Here is an 18,288-nt window from a genome sequence, read left to right on the forward strand (position 1 = left end):
TTTTATAGAACTTTCTTAGCTATTCTTAATAGCTAAGAATAGCTACTAACTTTTTTTTTTTTGGGGGGTCTTTTTTTTTTTGCTATTTCTTGGGCCACTCCCACGGCATGTGGAGATTCCCAGGCTAGGGGTCCAATCGGAGCTGTAGCCCCCGGCCTATGCCAGAGCCACAGCAACGGGGGATCCGAGCTGCGTCTGCAACCTACACCACAGCTCACGGCAATGCCAGATCGTTAACCCACTGAGCAAGGGCAGGGACCGAACCCGCAACCTCATTGTTCCTAGTCGGATTCGTTAACCACTGTGCCACGATGGGAGCTCCTTTTTTTTTTTTTTTTGCTACTAACTTTTTAACTTTAACTTTTTTCCATAGGAACTTTAGAATCATCTTATTTATTCCTTTGATATTTTTACTGGGGTCATATTAAATATATAGTTTAGTTGCCTTATATCTTTATGGTATGCCTTTTGTGAATTTCAGGAGCCTTTTAATAATTTTATTAGGTAGGTCCTTTAGTGGTTCTGATACTTCCCTATCTGTGAAATGAAGAGAACAGATTATTTCAGGGGCTTTTCATTTGGGTTGTGTGACTCTCTAGGAATCCTCTGAATTATATTAAATTATATGCAATAACATGTACATGTATGTAATTTGTGCTAAGTTGAGAACATAATGTCCATGCCACAGGGTAACTTTTAGGTGAGCTTATCTCAAATGCTTTTCTATTTTTTTTTTTTTTTTGGCTGCACCTGTGGCACGTGGAAGTTCCTGGGTCAGGGAATTGAACCTGCGCCACAGCAGTGACCTGCTGCAGTGACAATGCCAGATTTTTAGCCCACTGAGCCATGCAGGAACTCCTCTAATTTTTGAAATATGTGGTTGAGTTATTTGAGTTGGCCTCTCCTTGCCCTTCTACCCCCAACCAAGTCTCAGGAATTTGTAGATGGATGGCCAGAATCCCCTGTTCCTTTTTCTTTCTTTGCATCTTATCCCCTCCCTTACTGTCCTATTCCACTCCCTCTCTTTTAGTCAGAGTACTGGAACTCTGCTTTTAGTCATTTAAATTTGGTATCAGTGAATCACAGGAGGCTCTCTGGGATGCTGGTAATATTTTGTTGCTTGATCTGGTTTGTACTTATATGGGTGTGTTCAGTTTGTGATACTTCCTTGAGCTGCACACTTAGCTGTTGGGCAATTTTTTGTCAATTGTACTTCAATAAAAACTTTTTATCTTCTTCTTTTTTGGCCACCCTTCAGCACATGGAGTTTCTGGACCAGGGGTCAGATCTAAGCCATAGTTACAACCTAAGCTGCAGCTGCGGCCAATGCTGGATCCTTAACCCACTGTGCTGGGCTGGGGACCGAACCTGTGTCTCAGCTCTCCTAAGATACTGCTGATCCTTTTGTGCCACAGTGGGAACTCCTCAATAAAAACTTTTTACAAAGTTGATATACAGCAAAATTTGGAGAAGTCATTTTATCAACTGTTTTTGAAGTTCTATTCTGCCATTCTATTTATTGCTGTAACATCCTGCTTAACTAAAAAATATTTAACCATTTTTGGTCATTCAAAACTATTGGGTTCCATGAAGAAAGTGTCTGTGACTTATAACTGGTGAGGCAAACACATTACTCCCTGCTGTTTTTCTTTTGGGGCCATACCAGTTGTCTAAAAAGCCCTCTTTCTGTTCACTTGGGGAGAGATCTTTAGTACCTATTTATATGCAGTTGCATTTGTCATACTTCTTTTGACAACATGCTCTACCCACAGAGCTTTGCATGTCTAGCCTAACTCCTTCATTTCACATCCTGAATATCACCTCTTCAGAAAGGCCTTCACTGACAAACACAATTTAAAGGAGCCTGATGGATGTATTCTATAAATCATGCTGGGAGGGGGTGGAAGGAGGGAGTGGGATGGAACTGGAGTTTGGGGTAGATGCAAACTATTCATTCCATTTAGAGTGGATAAACAGGAGTTCTCATTGTGGCTCAGTGGGTTAAGAATCTGACTACTATCCCTGAGGATATGGGTTCGATCCCTGGCCTCACTTAGCGGGTTAAGGATCTGGTGTTACCATGAGCTGTGGTGTATGTTGCAGACGTGGCTCAGATCCAGCATTGTTGTGGCTGTGGTGTAGGCTGGCTGTTGCAGCTCCAATTCCACCCCTAGCCTGGGAACTCCCATGTGCTACAGGTGTGGACCTGAAAAGACCAAGAAAAAAAAAAGGATAAACAATAGGGTCCTACTGTATAGCACAGGAAACTGTATCCAATCTCCTGGGATAGACTATGATGGAAAATAATATAAAAAGGAATGGCTGAGTCAACTTTGATGTACAGTAGAAATTGGCACAACCATGTAAATCAACTATATATATATAGGTTTTTTTTTTTTTGCTTTTTAGGGCCATACTTGTGGCACATGGAGGTTCCCAGGCTAGGGGTCAAATCAGAGATACACGACGCCAGATCTGAGCCATGTCTGCGACATACACCACAGTTCACAGCAACACTGGATCCTTAACCCACTGAGCGAGGCCAAGGATCAAACCTGCATCATCATGGATGCTAGTCAGATTAGTTTCCACTGAGCCATGATGGGAACTCCCCAAATCAACTATATTTTAATTTAAAAAATAGATATAAATCATGGTATAATAATATTTTGTAGAGCTTATTATTCATGTTAGTTTTTTGTTTCTCTTTCCTCTTCCCCATGCTCTCCCCCCCCGCCCCATAGAAAGTTAGCTCCATGAGTTTAAGGTCCTTTATTCCTAAGGCCTGAGGCACCACCAGGCACATTTGAAAAACTGGGATTATTAAATGAGTTTCTGTTTTTTTTTCTTTTTTGGCCTCCCTGAGGCATATGGAAGATCCTGGGCCAGGGATCAGATCTGAGCTGCACCTGCAGCAACGTAGGATACTTTACCCCATTAAGTTGGGCTTGAGATTGAACCTGTGTCCTAGTGCTGCAAAGATGCTGCTGATCCTGTTGTGCCACAGCAGGAACTCTGGTTTCTGTTTTTTCTTTAGTTGGATGCTCATGAAATCATTTTTGGAGTTCCACTATTAGGTTAATTCTTTGTTTCACCAAGCCTTTATTGAGCACTTGCTATATAATATGTAAGGTGCTTTAGTTCCCCCACACCATTTCCCCATCCTAAAATACAAAAACCTTTTCTTTGTTTGACAGTTTTATGTTATCTTATAATGATTCTTGTAACCATAGTCCCTAGTTGTGTAGACCATTCTTGCTGTTCCTTCAGCTTTGCTCTGGGTTGAAGTGTCATGCCTTAAAGCTACTTGAGACTCTGTTCAAATGTTCTTTACTCTCTGCCCAGAAGCTCCTCTGAATTCATTTCTTTCCTACAAAGAAAGTATCTAAGAGCTTTCTGTGTTCTTCTTTAATCCTTTCTCTCTTCCTACTTTTTCATTGCATCCTTTAGTCTTTATGCCCCACTATGTTTTCCCTTTCTTCTCTTTTGGCTTTCCTTTCATTTGTTTTCTTTCTTTGACATTTATGCTTGTAAGCACGTCAATTAAATTATCTTTGATCACCTCAGGTTTTCTAACCTGTTACACAGACCAGATTCTTTTTCTTTCTCTTTCTTTCTATCATTAAAGACTTTTAAAATAGAGTAGGATTTTGAAAGTTTCTTTGATTTTACTTAGATTTTGTGTACCCCATCTGAAAGAAGGTTTTTTTTTTGTCTTTTTGTCTTTTTGCCATTTCTTGGGCTGATCCCGTGGCATATGGAGGTTCCCAGGCTAGGGGTCGAATCAGAGCTGTAGCGCAGGCCTAAGCCAGAGCCATAGCAACGTGGGATCTGAGCCGTGTCTGCGACCCACACCACAGCTTACGGCAACACCAGATCCTTAACCCACTGAGCAAGGCCATGGATCGAACCTGCAACCTCATGGTTCCTAGTCAGATTTGTTAACCACTGAGCCATGGCGGGAACTCCAGAAAGAAGTTTTTAAATTTGTATTTTCCTTTAAAGATTTGGATTTAAGGTGTAATACTTTCTAACATTTTCATAATATAATAAATACGGAAATGATATTTGGATGGGACACAGAGGCAACTGAGGAGAATGTTCAGACCCTACCTGTCTGTCTGCCTGAGGACTGAGGAAATCCCTATCTTTACAATGTAATCTATTGACGTGAAATTTGAAAACTCTGCCTTAAGGGTAGAAAGACTTCATGAATGTGTGAACACCCTGAATGTTTTATTTTTTGTGTTTGCATATGTTTTTCTTAAGAAAGAGTGATAACTTTCATTAGACTCTCAAAGGGGTCCATCTGCCAAAAAAGATTAGGAATTAATGTTCCAATTGTGAAACTAAAACTAAATGAATGGCATAATTTATTATTGTTTGTTTTTGAAGTAAATTTTTTCTTTTTGATTACAAAGTTATGCGTGTATTTGTCATACAAAATTCAAACACTGTAGGTGGTAGAAGGTAAAAGTATATTGTATCCCACTTTCAGATAATTTCCACAAAATTTGATATACATTTTCCTTAATATTTTCAAATATCCACATTTTCTTACATAACCACAATGTCTTGTCTTACCTAATAAAATTATCTAATGAATTAGTACCCAGTTCTTTTTTAAACAATTTATTTTATTTTGTTTTATTTTATTTTTAGAGCTGCACCTGAGACATATTGAGGTTTCCAAACTAGGGGTCATATTGGAGCTGTAGCTGCTGGCCTGTGCCACAGCCACAGCCACAGCAATGCCAGATCTGAGTTGCATATGTGGCCTGCACCGCAGCTCACGGCAACATGAGATCCTTAACCCACTGAGTGAGGCCAGGGATTGAACCTGCATCCTCGTGGATACTAGTCAGATTTATTTCCACTGAGCCATGACAACTCATAAAAAATTTATTTTATTGAAACTAATTTACAGTGTTCTTTAGTTTCTGCTGTACCGTAAGGGGATTCACTTACACATATATGTATATGTATTTATTTTTCATGTCTTCTTTATTCACTCATCTGTCGGTGGACATTTAGGTTGCTTTCATGTCTTAGCTATTGTGAGTAATGCTGCTATGAACATTGGGGTTCATCTTTCCTTTTGAATTATAGTTTTCTCTGCATATATGTCCAGGAATAGGATTGGATCCTGCTGGATCATGTAACAGCTCTACTTTAATTTCTTTAATGAACTGCCCTACTGTTTTCTTTTTCATCTTTTTAGGGCCACACCCATGGCATATGGAGGTTTCCAGCCTAGGGGGTTGAATTGGAGTTGTAGCCGCTGTTCTGCACCACAGCCACGTGGGATCTGAGCCATGTCTGCAATCTACACCACAACTCACTGCAACACCGGATCCTTAATTCACTGAGTGAGGCCAGGGATCAGACCTGCCTCCTCATGGATACTAGTCGGGTTCATTAACCACTGAGCCACGTTGAGACTGTTTTCCATAATGCCTGTACCAATTTATATTTCCACCAACAGTGTAGGAAGATTCCCTTTTCTCCACACCCTCTCCAACATTTTATTATTTGTAGACTTTTTAACGATGGCCATTCTGACCTCTGTGAAGTGGTACCTCATTGTAGTTTTGATTTGTATTTCTCTAATAACTTAGAGATGATGAACATTTTTTTCATGTGCCTATTGGCCATCTCACTGTCTTCTTTGGAGAAATGTCTGTTTAGGTCTTCTACCCATTTTTTGATTGGATTGTTTGTTTGTTATTAAGTTGTATGAGCTATTTGTCTATTTGTCTATTTTAGAAATTAAGCTCTTATTGGTTGCATCATTAGCAAATATTTTCTCCCAGTCTGTAAATTGTCTTTTTTTGTTTATGATTTCCTTTCCTATATAAAAGTTTTTAAGTTTTATTAGGTCCAGTTTGTTTATTTGTGCTTTTATTTCTGTCACCTTGGGAGACAGACTAAAGAAAACATTAGTATGATTTATGTCAGAGAATGTTTGCGTATGTTCTCTTTTAGGAGTTTTATGGTATCATGTCTTGTATTTAAGTCTTCAAGTTAGTGAACACAGGAGTGCATGTATCTTTTTGAGTTACATTTTTGTCCGGATATATGCCAGGAGTGAGATTGCCAGATCGGTACCCAGTTCTTTTGTTTTCGTTTTTGTTTTTGTCTTTTCTAGGGCTTTACCCGTGGCATATGGAGGTTCCCAGGCTAAGGGTCTAATTGGAGCTGTAGCCCACTAGCCTATGCCACAGCCACAGCAACTTGGGGTCCACGCTGCGTCTGCGACCTACACCACAGCTCATGGCAATACCAGATCCTTGACCCACTGAGCGAGGCCAGGAATCGAGCTCACAACCTCATGGTTCCTAGTCGGATTTGTTTACCACTGAGCCATGATGGGAACTCTGGTACCCAGTTCTTAATTGGACTTCCTCAGTTGTCTAAAAATTGCCTTTTTAAAGTTGGTTTTTAGAATCAGTTCACACGTTACATGCGGTTATTGGGTTTCTCAAGGCTTTCTTAGTGAATGATCCTTTTATTTCCTTTTTCTTCCTGCTACTGATAGGTTGGAGAAACATAGTCAATTGTCTCTATGATGTTCTATATTCATGATTTGTCTGTTTGCTTTTTTTTTTGTCCTGTCATTTAACTTGTTCCTTTATATCCTATATTTCTTATAAATGAAAGTTAGCTCTAGAGACTTGATGTCATTCATATTTAACTTGTTCAGTAAAAACTCTTCATAAATGGTTCTGTGTGCTTCTCAAGCATTATAGTGTCTGATTTTTGTTCATTTTTGATGATACTAAGATTTCTAAGGATGTAGCAGTCTGATTTCTAAGTGGATAATTTCTCCTCAGGCCTTCCTTTAATGACTCCATTGAATGGGTTAGTTATTTCATTAGGTGTTCATTTTCTGATCACTCATTTTATATTTTAGTAAACTTTATTGCTTTGGTTATTAGGAAATTGAGCTTCTTTTCAAGTTTGTTGGCTAATCACTTCTTTTGTGAATTGTTCATGACCTTGGCTGATTTTTCTGTTGAATTCTTTTCTTTTTTTAAAATCTACTTCCCAAGATTCATAAATCATTGATATTAATCTTTTATCTGTTTTACCTATTGTAAATATTTTTTTTTGTTTGTAATTGGTTTCTGCATAGAAGCTTTTGATTTATGTAGCCAAATTTTATTTTCTTTTATGGCTCTTGGTTTCAGATCTTACTTAGACTTTGGTACATTTATGTAATGTAGGGGAAAAGTTTATTTTATTCCTGGTAATTTTTTTTCACATTTGATTTTTGATCTGTGTGGAATATATTTTATATTTGGTGTAAGAAAAGAGTCGAATTTATTTCCTGCATGTAATCAGTTGTCCTTTAGCAATTTATTGAAAATCTTCTACTCCCCACATTTATTGTCATAGCCATCACATTGTCTATTTCTAGTGTCCATTGTGGTCTATTGATATTATCACATTACCACACATTTTAAATTATATTAGCTCTATACTATGTTTTAAAGCTAGGTCACTAACATTAATTCCTTTTTAAGTTTTACTGATTTTTTTTTTCACACATATGTTCTTCCTTTTGAACTTTAGAATTAGTTTGCTATTAGTCTCATTGGGCTTTAAATCTAGTGTCATTAAGTTTGGTGGAAGTTACTTAAAAAAGAAAGTTTTTTTGGATTTCCTGTTGTGGCTCAGTGGTTAACCAATCTGACTAGGAACCATGAGGTTGCAGGTTCGATCCTTGGCCTTGCTTAGTGGGTTAAGGATCTGGCATTGCTGTGAGCTGTGGTGTAGGTCGAAGACATGGCTCAGATCCTGCGTTGCTATGTCTCTGGCGTAGGCCAGTGGCTACAGCTCTTATTAGACGCCTAGCCTGGGAACCTCCACATGCCACAGGTGTGGCCCTAGAAAAGACAGAAAAAAAAAAGTTTTTTTCCATTTGGGTATGTAGTTTTTCTCCATTCAGATCTTTTGTGTTTTTCAGCTAAAGCAGTTTCGCACCCATCATAATAAGTTTATTTCTAGGTACATTGTATGTTTAGTTGACTTATTTTGTGTTTGGTCACAAAATACCTTATTTGTGATTATTTGGATTGTGAATACAGAATAGTTTACTTCATTTTTGCTCAAATATACCAATCATACTTTTAAATAAGTATAAACAAGATTGGAAAGAATATCTTCTTAAGTATATAAACATTTCAAATAGGAGTTCCTGTTGTGACTCAGTGGGTTAAGAACCTGACATAGTGTCTGTGAGGATGTGGGTTTGATCCCTGGCCTTGCTCAGTGGTTTAAGGATCTGGTATTGCTGCAGGCTGTGAAGTAGGTTGCAGATGTGGCTTAGATCTGGCATTACTGTGGCTGTGGTGTAGGCCTGCAGCTGCAGCTCTGATTTCAACTCCTAGCTTGGAGACTTCCACATGCTACAGGTCTGGCCATTACCAAAAAAAAAAAAAACAAAAACAAAACCAAAAAACTTTTCAAATAAACTTTAAGTATTTATATCACTTATCTATTCATTACTATAATAAGTTCAAAGTAGTTAAGGAATGGAAAATACAAATTCTTGGAACATTATCAATTTGTACTTAATGGGTTTTATTTAAAGTATGAAAGTAATAAAATAATACTTGAAAGTAGTAAATTGTGGTTAAATAATATAAACCATATAATGAGATTTTCTTTTTATATTCTAGTTGGAATCTAACTAGTATGGTCTTTTATTAGGAAGAAGTCTTCCTCAGTGACATTTTTATTTAAAGACCAATTAAAAATATATTCCTTTAGGAGTTCCTATTGTGGCACAGTGGAAATGAATCCGACTAGTAACCTCGAGGTTGCAGATTTGATCCCTGGCCTCACTCAGTGGGTTAAGGATCAGGTATTGTCGTGAGTTGTGGTTGTGGGTCACAGATGTGGCTCAGATCCTGTGTTGCTGTGGCTGTGGCCGGCAGCTGTAGCTCCAATTCCACCCCTAGCTTGGGAACCTCATGAGTGCAGCCATAAAAAGCAGAAAAAAAAAAGTATATATATATATATTCTTTTAATTTAGTGCCTTAAAAAATCATAGAGGAGTAATATACTGGCTTTGATAGTGGCCCACATTCTGTTTATAAATATTGTAAGTAGGATTAGTGTATTCTTGGCAGATTCGACAACAATGTTAATTTTTTTTTCTTTTTCATGTTACAGGTTTTGCAAAAGGCATCAAATTAAATCAAGTTCAAATGTTCCTTGTGTCCCCAAAGACTTACTGATGATGTCTGAATTTGTTCTTCCAAGATTTATTTTTTGTCTTATTCAGTACTTAAGAGAAGGCTATAATGAACCAGGTATGTTTAATCCACTCTTCGTTAGTACTCTTTTTAAGTTCCCAATTAACAAACTTTAACATTAACAATGAGGTGAATTTTTTTAGATGTCATTTTTTTGCTTAACATTTTGTATGTAATGACTATGAAATACAGAGACTAGATTAAAAACACCCTAAATATCGATTATGTAACCTCATAGAAGAGTTGCTGCTGTGGTGCAATGGAATTGGCAGTGTCTTGGGAGCACTGGGATGCAGGTTTGATCCCTGGCCCGGCACAGTGGGTTAAGGATCTGACGTTGCCACAGCTGTGGCCTAGGTGGCAACTGATTTGATCCCTGACCCGGGAAGTCTGTATGCTGAGCGGCGACCAAAAAAGAAAAATAAAAGCAAAAAACCCCAAAAAATAAATAACCTCGTAATAGGCACAGTTTGGCAGTCTCTGGCCCTAGGATTGTAAATGTTTTTGATCAAACTTTGATGGCCTTTTGCAGATGAGAAAATAATCATTTTATGGGGTTAAGGTAACTTTCTTTATGATTATATTATGGTGGAGCAGAATTAAGAAGTCCTGCAATGTTTGACTTTAATTTAGATTTTTAGAAGATAAACTACTGTTTCACCTCTCTCTTGCTTTCTCTTTTTTTGTAGAGGTTTATATGTTTTTATTCCGCTCTGTATGTAACAACTTATGAGAGGGTCAGATTGCTCACACCCTTATTACTGATAGAGTATATGGATGTAAGCATTATGATAGCATTGAAAAGAGAAAAGAAACATGCAAATTACAGATATTTATTTACCTTTTAAAATTTAGTCACAATCTTGATTAATATGCTTTTTACTTAAATATTTGGATTTAATATCATCTTTTAAAGTTTTTGGTCTGACATTGTGAATTATAGATATCAGTTAGTGATATGAAACAAGTTAAGTTTTTATGATGTCTTTTACCTTTCTAATGATATTTGCATTTTTATCATTTAAGGTATTCATTTGCATTACTTTTGAAGGTTTAAAATTATTTAATATTATAAATAATCTTATATCCAATTTGAAACTATGGCACATATTATTTTCTGTCTATCCTCTATCCTAAAATTGTGAAGAAATAGAGTATCTTCATCATTTCTAAAACTATTATGTTATTTGCATTATGATAAAATACTTATACTTCCTTATTTCTACATTTTAAGGAAAATATACAATCTTTTCTCAAGTACTTCTATTCTTCTCAGAGTGGATGTCTTAAAATACAGAAAGAAATGTTATTTGATTTATTCCCAAACTACTCTGACTTTGGAATGAAGGAACGGGAGAGTAGTTGGGTCGTTGAACTTGCCTTTCATTCTGTTTCTCATATACTAATTAATAGACTTTGAGAATTTACATTTTGTATTACAGTTGTCCTATTTTAGATAAGTAATAGGTAGAAATTATTTATTATGAGAACCTCAAAGCTTATCATTGTTTAATCAAAGAGAAGTTCATACTAGACTGTATTATATTCATTTTTTTATTTACTTGGTGACATTTAGTAATCATTAAAAGTGGATGACATAGGTACATGGCTTTGATAATTATGTTACCATTATTTGAAAACATAAAGGAATTAATGGAAGCACTTTTTTTGTCTTAAGATGAGTTTCATGAGCTTACTAGTTTCATGATGTTTTCCTCTCTATATTACCACTTGTGCTCAGCATTAGTTTCTTCTGTCTATACAAAAATAAATTATTGGATTACTTTGTGTAGAGATCACTGTTTAAAATTAAAGATTTGAAATCATCTAATCTAAAGTAATTGAAGCTCAGATAATTTGGTGGTTTGTCAGGTTGCCTTGTGTTCCATTTCTCATTTCACTGACCATCTTTAGACCAGTGTCAGAGCTTGTTTTAGAACCCTTGGCAATCAAGAACAAATGCAGATTAAATATCTGCTATGTTAATACATAAGTCGTTGTGGGGAATATAAAGAGGAATAATGTATATATTGCTTTTCCACCAAGAAATAAGATCTTTGGACTTAGGTCCGTAGAATTTCATTGCACCAGGTAGTGAGTTCCAAGACTAAATAGTGTCTTATTTAGTTTTGCCTTGAACCAGATTGTGAGTTCCAAGAGTAAATAATGTCTTATTTCTTGTCTTGTTTCTCAGTGCCTATCATGTGGTAGATAATTAAATGTTGAATGAAATTGATGTCCTTTTTCCTGGGCACACAAGCCCCCTATTATCTCCCTTATATGCATTCTTCTTTTAACCAGTCATGGCTAAACTCTAAATCTCTCTATTCACTTCATCCTTTTTAGACCTTGTATTTATGAAACATGTATCTTTTCCTCTTAAGTATTCTTTTTAAGTTGCTGTCCAGATTTCTTCTTTCTCGCTCTACCGGCATATCTTGGCTGGTATTTTAAAATCGTTGTAGTAAAAAATCCATATTTATGAAAAGTTATTTTTATTTAAGTTGCTTTGACCTCTAGCTAACATGAATCTGTAGTTTTAGAATATGATAGAGTATAGGTTATTTACTACACAGATTTGAATTTAGAGCTGACATAATTTTGTTCTTATATTCTTACACTCCTCTCAATATATTTGATTTTTGCCTTGCCATAGTTTAGAGAGAATTGTTAAATTTTTTTCTTAAATACTGTTTATCTAATTTTAATAATCATTGATCTTATGATTACATGTATATATCTAGAAGTACAGGGCCCTCAAATTGAATGTTTCTTACACAAATTACGTGGCTGATACCTTACGAAGTCTTCTCTTTTCCTTAGTCCTTTCTCAGGAGACTGAATTCTTAAACAAGTCTACCCTGGTCTGGGTGCTGGGTGAATGCCTACAAAAAGAGTCCTTAGGGAGTTCCCTTGTGGTGCAGTGGGCTAAGGATCTGTCATTGTCACTGTAGTGGCTCAGGTTGCTGCTGTGGCTTGGGTTTGATCCCTGGACCAGGAAATTTTACATACTGTGAGCATGGCCAAAAAAGCTAAAAAAAAATTCTTGTATTAACCTTTTGAATATAAAGTATGTCATCTAAGTTTTTGTAGTTTTAAGAGAATAAAATATTGTTATTTTTAGCAAAATATTTTAAAGAAAGTTATTATATGTTATTTTAGCAGCTGATGTACCATCAGAAAAAGACCTTAACAAAGTCCTTCAGCTTTTGGAACCTCAAATTTCCTTTTTAGAAGATCTAACTAAAATGGGAGGAGCAATGCGGTCTGTTCTTACTCAGGTTTTGACAAACCAACAAAACTACAAAGATCTGACTTCTGGTGAGTAAAATTTAGAAGAGAAGAAAGTTAAACTTATATGTAGTATAATTATAAGAAATTATTTATTTTAGAACTTAAAAGTAAAATGTAAATTTTTTAATGGAATGTTAAAGCTGGAAATTATTAAGAATACTTATTTTGTGGATAAAGAAACTGAACCCCAGAAAAATTAAATGACCAGTTCAAGACTTCAGAGTTAATTTATTTTGGGGTTGGAACTAGAACTCAGGTCTCCAGTGTTGGTGTGACATATTCATAATTTTATTTCACCTCCCCTCTCCAAACAATAACAGTAACCATTTTGTGTTGTTCATTTTGGTATTCTAAATTTTTTATTTTTGTGTTGTATGACCTAGGATTTTATAGTGATGTAGAGTTTAAGTTATAAAACTTAGAATTGTAGGGAGTTCCCTTGTGGCCCAGCAGGTTAAGTATCTGGCATTGTTACTGCAGTGGCTCAGGTCTGATCCCTGGCCTGGGAAGTTCCACATTCCCTGGGCATTGCCAAATAAAAACCACAAAAAAACCTTGCTTTTAAGTATATCTGTACATGATATACTGTTATGTAAATTACTTTAGTTTTCGTACCTGTAGTTTAGCTCAAGTTTATAGTAGGGTAAACATATCAATTATTTAAAAATCTTGTTATAAATATTTTAAATAGTAAGTATCCTTTTGCTGGGTCATGAACAGCTGTTGTAAAAATTGAAGTTTATGTTCTTTCTTTAGAGTGGTGAAAATTTTTTTTTTTTTAGGGCTGTACCTGTGGCACATGGAAGTTTCCAGGCCAGGGTTCGAATCAGAGCTACAGTTGCTGGCCTGCACCACAGCCAGAGCAACACAGAATCTGAGCCATGTCTGTGACCTACACCACATCTCATGGTAATGCTGGATCCTTATCCCACTGAGTGAGGCCAGGTATTGAACCTACATCCTTATGGATCCTAGTCGGGGTTTTTTTTTTGTCTTTTTGCTTTTTCTAAGGCAGCACCTGAGGCATATGGACGTTCCCAGGCCAGGGGTCTAATCGGAGCTATAGCTGCCGGCCTACGCCAGAGCCACAGCAATGCAGGATCCAAGCCATGTCTGTGACCTATACTATAGCTCACGGCAACGCCGGATCCTTAACCCACTGAGTGAGGTCAGGGATCGAACCCGCAATTGCATGTTTCCTAGTCAGATTCATTAACCACTGAGCCACGACGGGAACTCCTAGTTAGGTTCGTTACCTTTGAATCACGCTGGGAACTCTTAGAGTGGTGAAATTTTTACGTATATTGTTAATCATGTGTTATTTAGAGATAGTATTATCTGATATATTTATTTCTTTACCAAGTACTTATTAAGCATTGTTATGTGCTTGGCTTTGGGCCTAGGTATAAGAGCTTGGAGTGGGGAAGGTAAGTAATAAACCAGGTATTCTTATCCTTGCCTTATAAAGCTTATGGTCTAGTTCATGAGATGACATTAACAAAATCCCCAAACCAAAAAATTGTGTAATTATAAACTGTAGTAAATACTATGAAGTGATGGGACAAATATTTATAAAAGGGAGACCTAATTTTTGTTTTTTTTGTCTTTTTTTTTGCCTTTTCTAGGGCCACTCCTGTGGCATATGGAGATTCCCAAGCGAGGGGTCTAATCGGAGCTGCAGCCGCCAGCCTATACCAGAGCCATAGCAACAACTTGGGATCTGAGCTGCGTCTGCGACCTACACCACAGCTCACAGCAACGCCGGATCTTTAACCCACTGAGCGTGGCCAGGGATCGAACCTGTAACCTCATGGTTCCTAGTTGGATTCGTTAACCACTGAGCCATGACAGGAACTCCCTGGGAGACCTAATTTCATTGATTGGGAAGGTGGGAAAGCTTCACTGAGGAAATGACACTTAAAACCTAATGATGGAGAGAAAGTCATTTAGCTAGAGGATGAGGTAAGCTGGGTGATAATGGGATGGAGTTAGATTCCAGGTAGAGAACATTTTCTGCTTCTGACTCCTGGACTTGTCCTTAACATCATAAATAATATTAAACTGGAAAAAAAAATGTGGGGCAGTTACTTTCAGGCAGTACAAGACTGTAAACCTTTGAGAGACAGGAAAAGCATGAGATGAGCCTCACAATTCTCTGAATTTCTGTCTGGGAATAACTTCCTGATTGTATTGTAGAAGGCTGGCATTGAAGCAGCATGGTGGTCCAACTGAGTTAAGGAGGAAGAGGTCACAGTTTAGGGCAGCTGAAGCAGTTGGAAACTGGAATCTCTGGGGCAGAATAGCACGAGGTAGTGGGGCAGATGTATGGGGCACCTCTGAAAGTGCTTGACTGAGAACTGAGGATGAGACTACCTCAGGCTTAATAGAGCGTGCTTTGGGGTTACTGCTCTCGAATTAAAAGGAGATAGTAGAGATGAATAGAATAGAGATATTAAAGGTGAGGTGATGTTAGGAGACACTAGAGTTCAGCACAACCAGACTGGAGAGATCTTATTAATACCGTAGGCATCAAGCCGAGACACCAGAAGGCCAAACCTTAGAATAAATTCTACTTTAAGTCAGCCTTATTGAAACATTGAATCCTGACAGAGTTTGGAGATTATGCCTGTCAATTCCAGGGCCTTTTAAGAATCTTAGGCTTTCCAGAAATCTGCTTCTTACAAAGTGTAAAACCAAGCCTTATGAGTTCTAGGTAATCAGGCTATTTATTGAATGCCTTGTAGAATTAAAATTAATACTCTTTGAAGGAAGACAGCAGAATCGAGAATCTTTGATTAATTTGTCATCAGAATGTCCAGTGTACAAGAAGACTACTAGACATGCAAGAAAATAAGAAATTTTGCATCATAACCAAGAAAAGGGACAGTAATAGAAATTGACTTTGAAATGGCCTAGAAATTGGGTTTAGCAGATAAAGACATTAAAGCAACTATTATAAGTATGTTCAAGAAATAAAGGAAAATATTTTGAAATAATTAAAGGAAAATATAGTGTTAGTGAAGAGATAAGGAATCTTAGTGAACAAATGTAAACAATAAAAAAAGAAATTCTGGAACTGAAGATTATTGTAGAGTGAAATAATTGAACTGATAAATTCACTGAATGGGCTTAGTAGCAGTTTGGAGATGGTAGAAGAAAGATTTCATGAAGGCTAAAGGCTAAAGATTTTTTGAAGGTGGATTAATAGATTCTCCAATCTAGAGAACAGAGAGAAAACACAACAGAGCTGCAGGGACTATTAGATAGAATCAGATGATCTAACATACATACAATTTACATCCCAGGAGGAAAGGAGAGTGGGAAGGGGGCAGAAAAACATTTGAAAGAATCATAGCTAAAATTCCCCCAAATGGATTGATTTATAGATTCAAGAAGCTTAATGAACCCCAAACATGATAAATGTAAATACTGTAACATCTGGATACTTCCTAGATTCCATGCAGAGGGACTAGCATATGAAAATATTTATGGGTGAGAATGAACTTACTTTTTAAAAAAGGTACTAAAAAGGGTATTGTTGAAATGAAATGAATGTAGGGGGATAGTGGCAAAAATAAGGCTACTGCATTATGCTAGCCAGATTAGGTAGGCCCTTGTTAGTTATTTAAGGGGTTTTATATCTTATCCTGAATGTAGCAGAAAGTCATGAAAATATTTTTTGCTTAAGAGTGACGTGATCAGATATGTACTTTAAAAAGGTGGCTTGTGGAGTTCCCGTCGTAGCTCAGTGGTTAACGAATCTGACTAGCATCCATGAGGTTGTGGGTTTGATTCCTGGCCTCACTCGGTGGGTTAAGGATCTGGCATTGCTGTGAGCTGTGGTGTAGGTCACAGATGTGGCTCACACGGCTCGGATCCTGCATTGCTGTGGCTGTGGCCCGAAGCTACAGCTGCAGTTCGACCCCTAGCATGGGAACCTCCATATGCTGCAGGTGCGGCCCTACAAAGCAAAAATAAATAAATAAATAAATAAAATGAAAAGGTGGCTTACTATTTTTTTTTAATTTTTATTTTTATGGCCACACCCATGGCATGTGGAAATTCCTGGGCCAGGCATCGAATCTGAGCAGAGCTGCAGCTGTGGCAGTGCTGGATCCCTTAACCCACTCTGCTGGCTGGGGATTGAACCTGCACTTCCACAGCAACCCAAGCTGCTGCAGTTGAATTCTTAACCCACTGTGCCATTGGCAGGAACTCCAGCTTGTGGTTTTAGCTAAGAGTAGATGGGAAGGGGCAAGAACAGAAGCTCAAGTGCAGTAGCCTAGGATAAAATGATGGTAGCTTGTGTTTGAGTTTTGGTGATGAAGCTGGAGAGAGTTCAAAATTATACCTGGAGATCTGTTATTTATTCAACCTAAAAAGTGGTTCTTTATTCAGAAACTATCAACTATTGGGAAAAAGAAGAGCAAGTTGTTCTTAATCATTGTAGGAATGTATTTCTTGAGAATCATTTATGGCAATTGTCTCCTTATATTCCTACAATTCTTTTAAATTCTTATTTCTTGAAATTAAAAAAAAACAAAACAACAGAAGTCCCTAGCTAACTTCTAGTGATAGAAATTACATTAGATTTTGATTCAGAAGTTTAAAATTTGTGGTCTAGCTTCATTTCTAGTCATTCCTTGCTTACTCACTTATTAGCCATGTTATCTTGTAGGTCTCAGTTTCCTAACTTATAAAAATGGTTATTACCTTTTTTTTTTTGGTCTTTTTGCCTTTCCTAGGGCCGCTCCTGCAGCATATGGAGGTTCCCAGGCTAGGGGTCTAATCAGAGCTGTTGCTGCCAGCCTACACCACAGTCAGTCACAGCAACGTGGGATCTGGGGCGAATCTGCAGCCTACACCACAGCTTACGGCAAAGCTGGATCGTTAACCCACTGAGCAAGGCCAGGGATCGAACCCGCAACCTCATAGTTCCTATCGGATTTGTTAACCACTGTGCCACGACTGGAACTCCAAAAATGGTTATTGTATGTTCATTTTTCTGAGGCTTATTGTGAGAGGTTGATAAAATATATTTTATTAATTAAAAATATAAAATTTTGGAGTTCCCATTGTGGCACAGTGGAAATGAATCTGACTAGGAACCATGAGGTTGCAGGTTCGATCCCTGGCCTCACTTGGTGAGTAAGGATCTGACATTGCTTATAGAACTACCATATGATCCAGCAATCCCACTCCTGGGTATATATCCAGACAAAACTATAATTCAAAAAGAAACACACAACCCAGTGTTCATAGCAGCACTATTCACAATAGCTAAGACATGGAAACAACCTAAATGTCCATCAACAGATGAATGGATTAAGAAGATGTGGGATATATGTATACAATGGAATACTACTCATCCATAAAAAGATAAAAATAATGCCATTTGCAGCATTGTGGATGCAACAGAGATTCTCATACTAAGTGAAGTAAGTCAGAAAGAGAAAGACAAATACCATATTATATCATTTACATCTGGAGTCTAAAATGTGGCACAAATGAACCTATCTACAGAAACAGACTCACAGACATAGAGAACAGACTTGTTGTTGTCAAAGAGGAGAGGGGAGGGAGTAGGATGGACTGGGAATTTGGGGTAGGTAGATTTAGAATGGATAAGCAATGAGTTCCTACTGTATGGCACAGAGAACTACATACAGTCTCTTGGGGTAGACCATGACGGAAGTTAAAATACAAAAAAGAATGTATGTATATGTATGAC

The 18,288-nt window shown here is 37.3% G+C and overlaps 1 protein-coding gene across 4 annotated transcripts in view; it reads left to right on the forward strand.

Moving 5' to 3' along the window:
* The window catches only part of UBR3 (ubiquitin protein ligase E3 component n-recognin 3), a 221,850-nt gene that overhangs the window by 21,587 nt on the left and 181,975 nt on the right, over positions 1 to 18,288 (forward strand). For all 4 annotated transcript variants that reach the window (XM_047772845.1, XM_047772846.1, XM_047772847.1 and 1 more), the window contains exons 2-3: positions 9,181 to 9,320; positions 12,426 to 12,584. In XM_047772845.1, coding sequence (XP_047628801.1) covers positions 9,181 to 9,320; positions 12,426 to 12,584 — 299 coding nt within the window. The remainder of the gene's footprint in view (positions 1 to 9,180; positions 9,321 to 12,425; positions 12,585 to 18,288) is intronic.

The sequence above is a fragment of the Phacochoerus africanus genome, chromosome 3, assembly GCF_016906955.1.
Source record: "Phacochoerus africanus isolate WHEZ1 chromosome 3, ROS_Pafr_v1, whole genome shotgun sequence".
NCBI classification, from domain to species: Eukaryota; Metazoa; Chordata; class Mammalia; order Artiodactyla; family Suidae; genus Phacochoerus; species Phacochoerus africanus.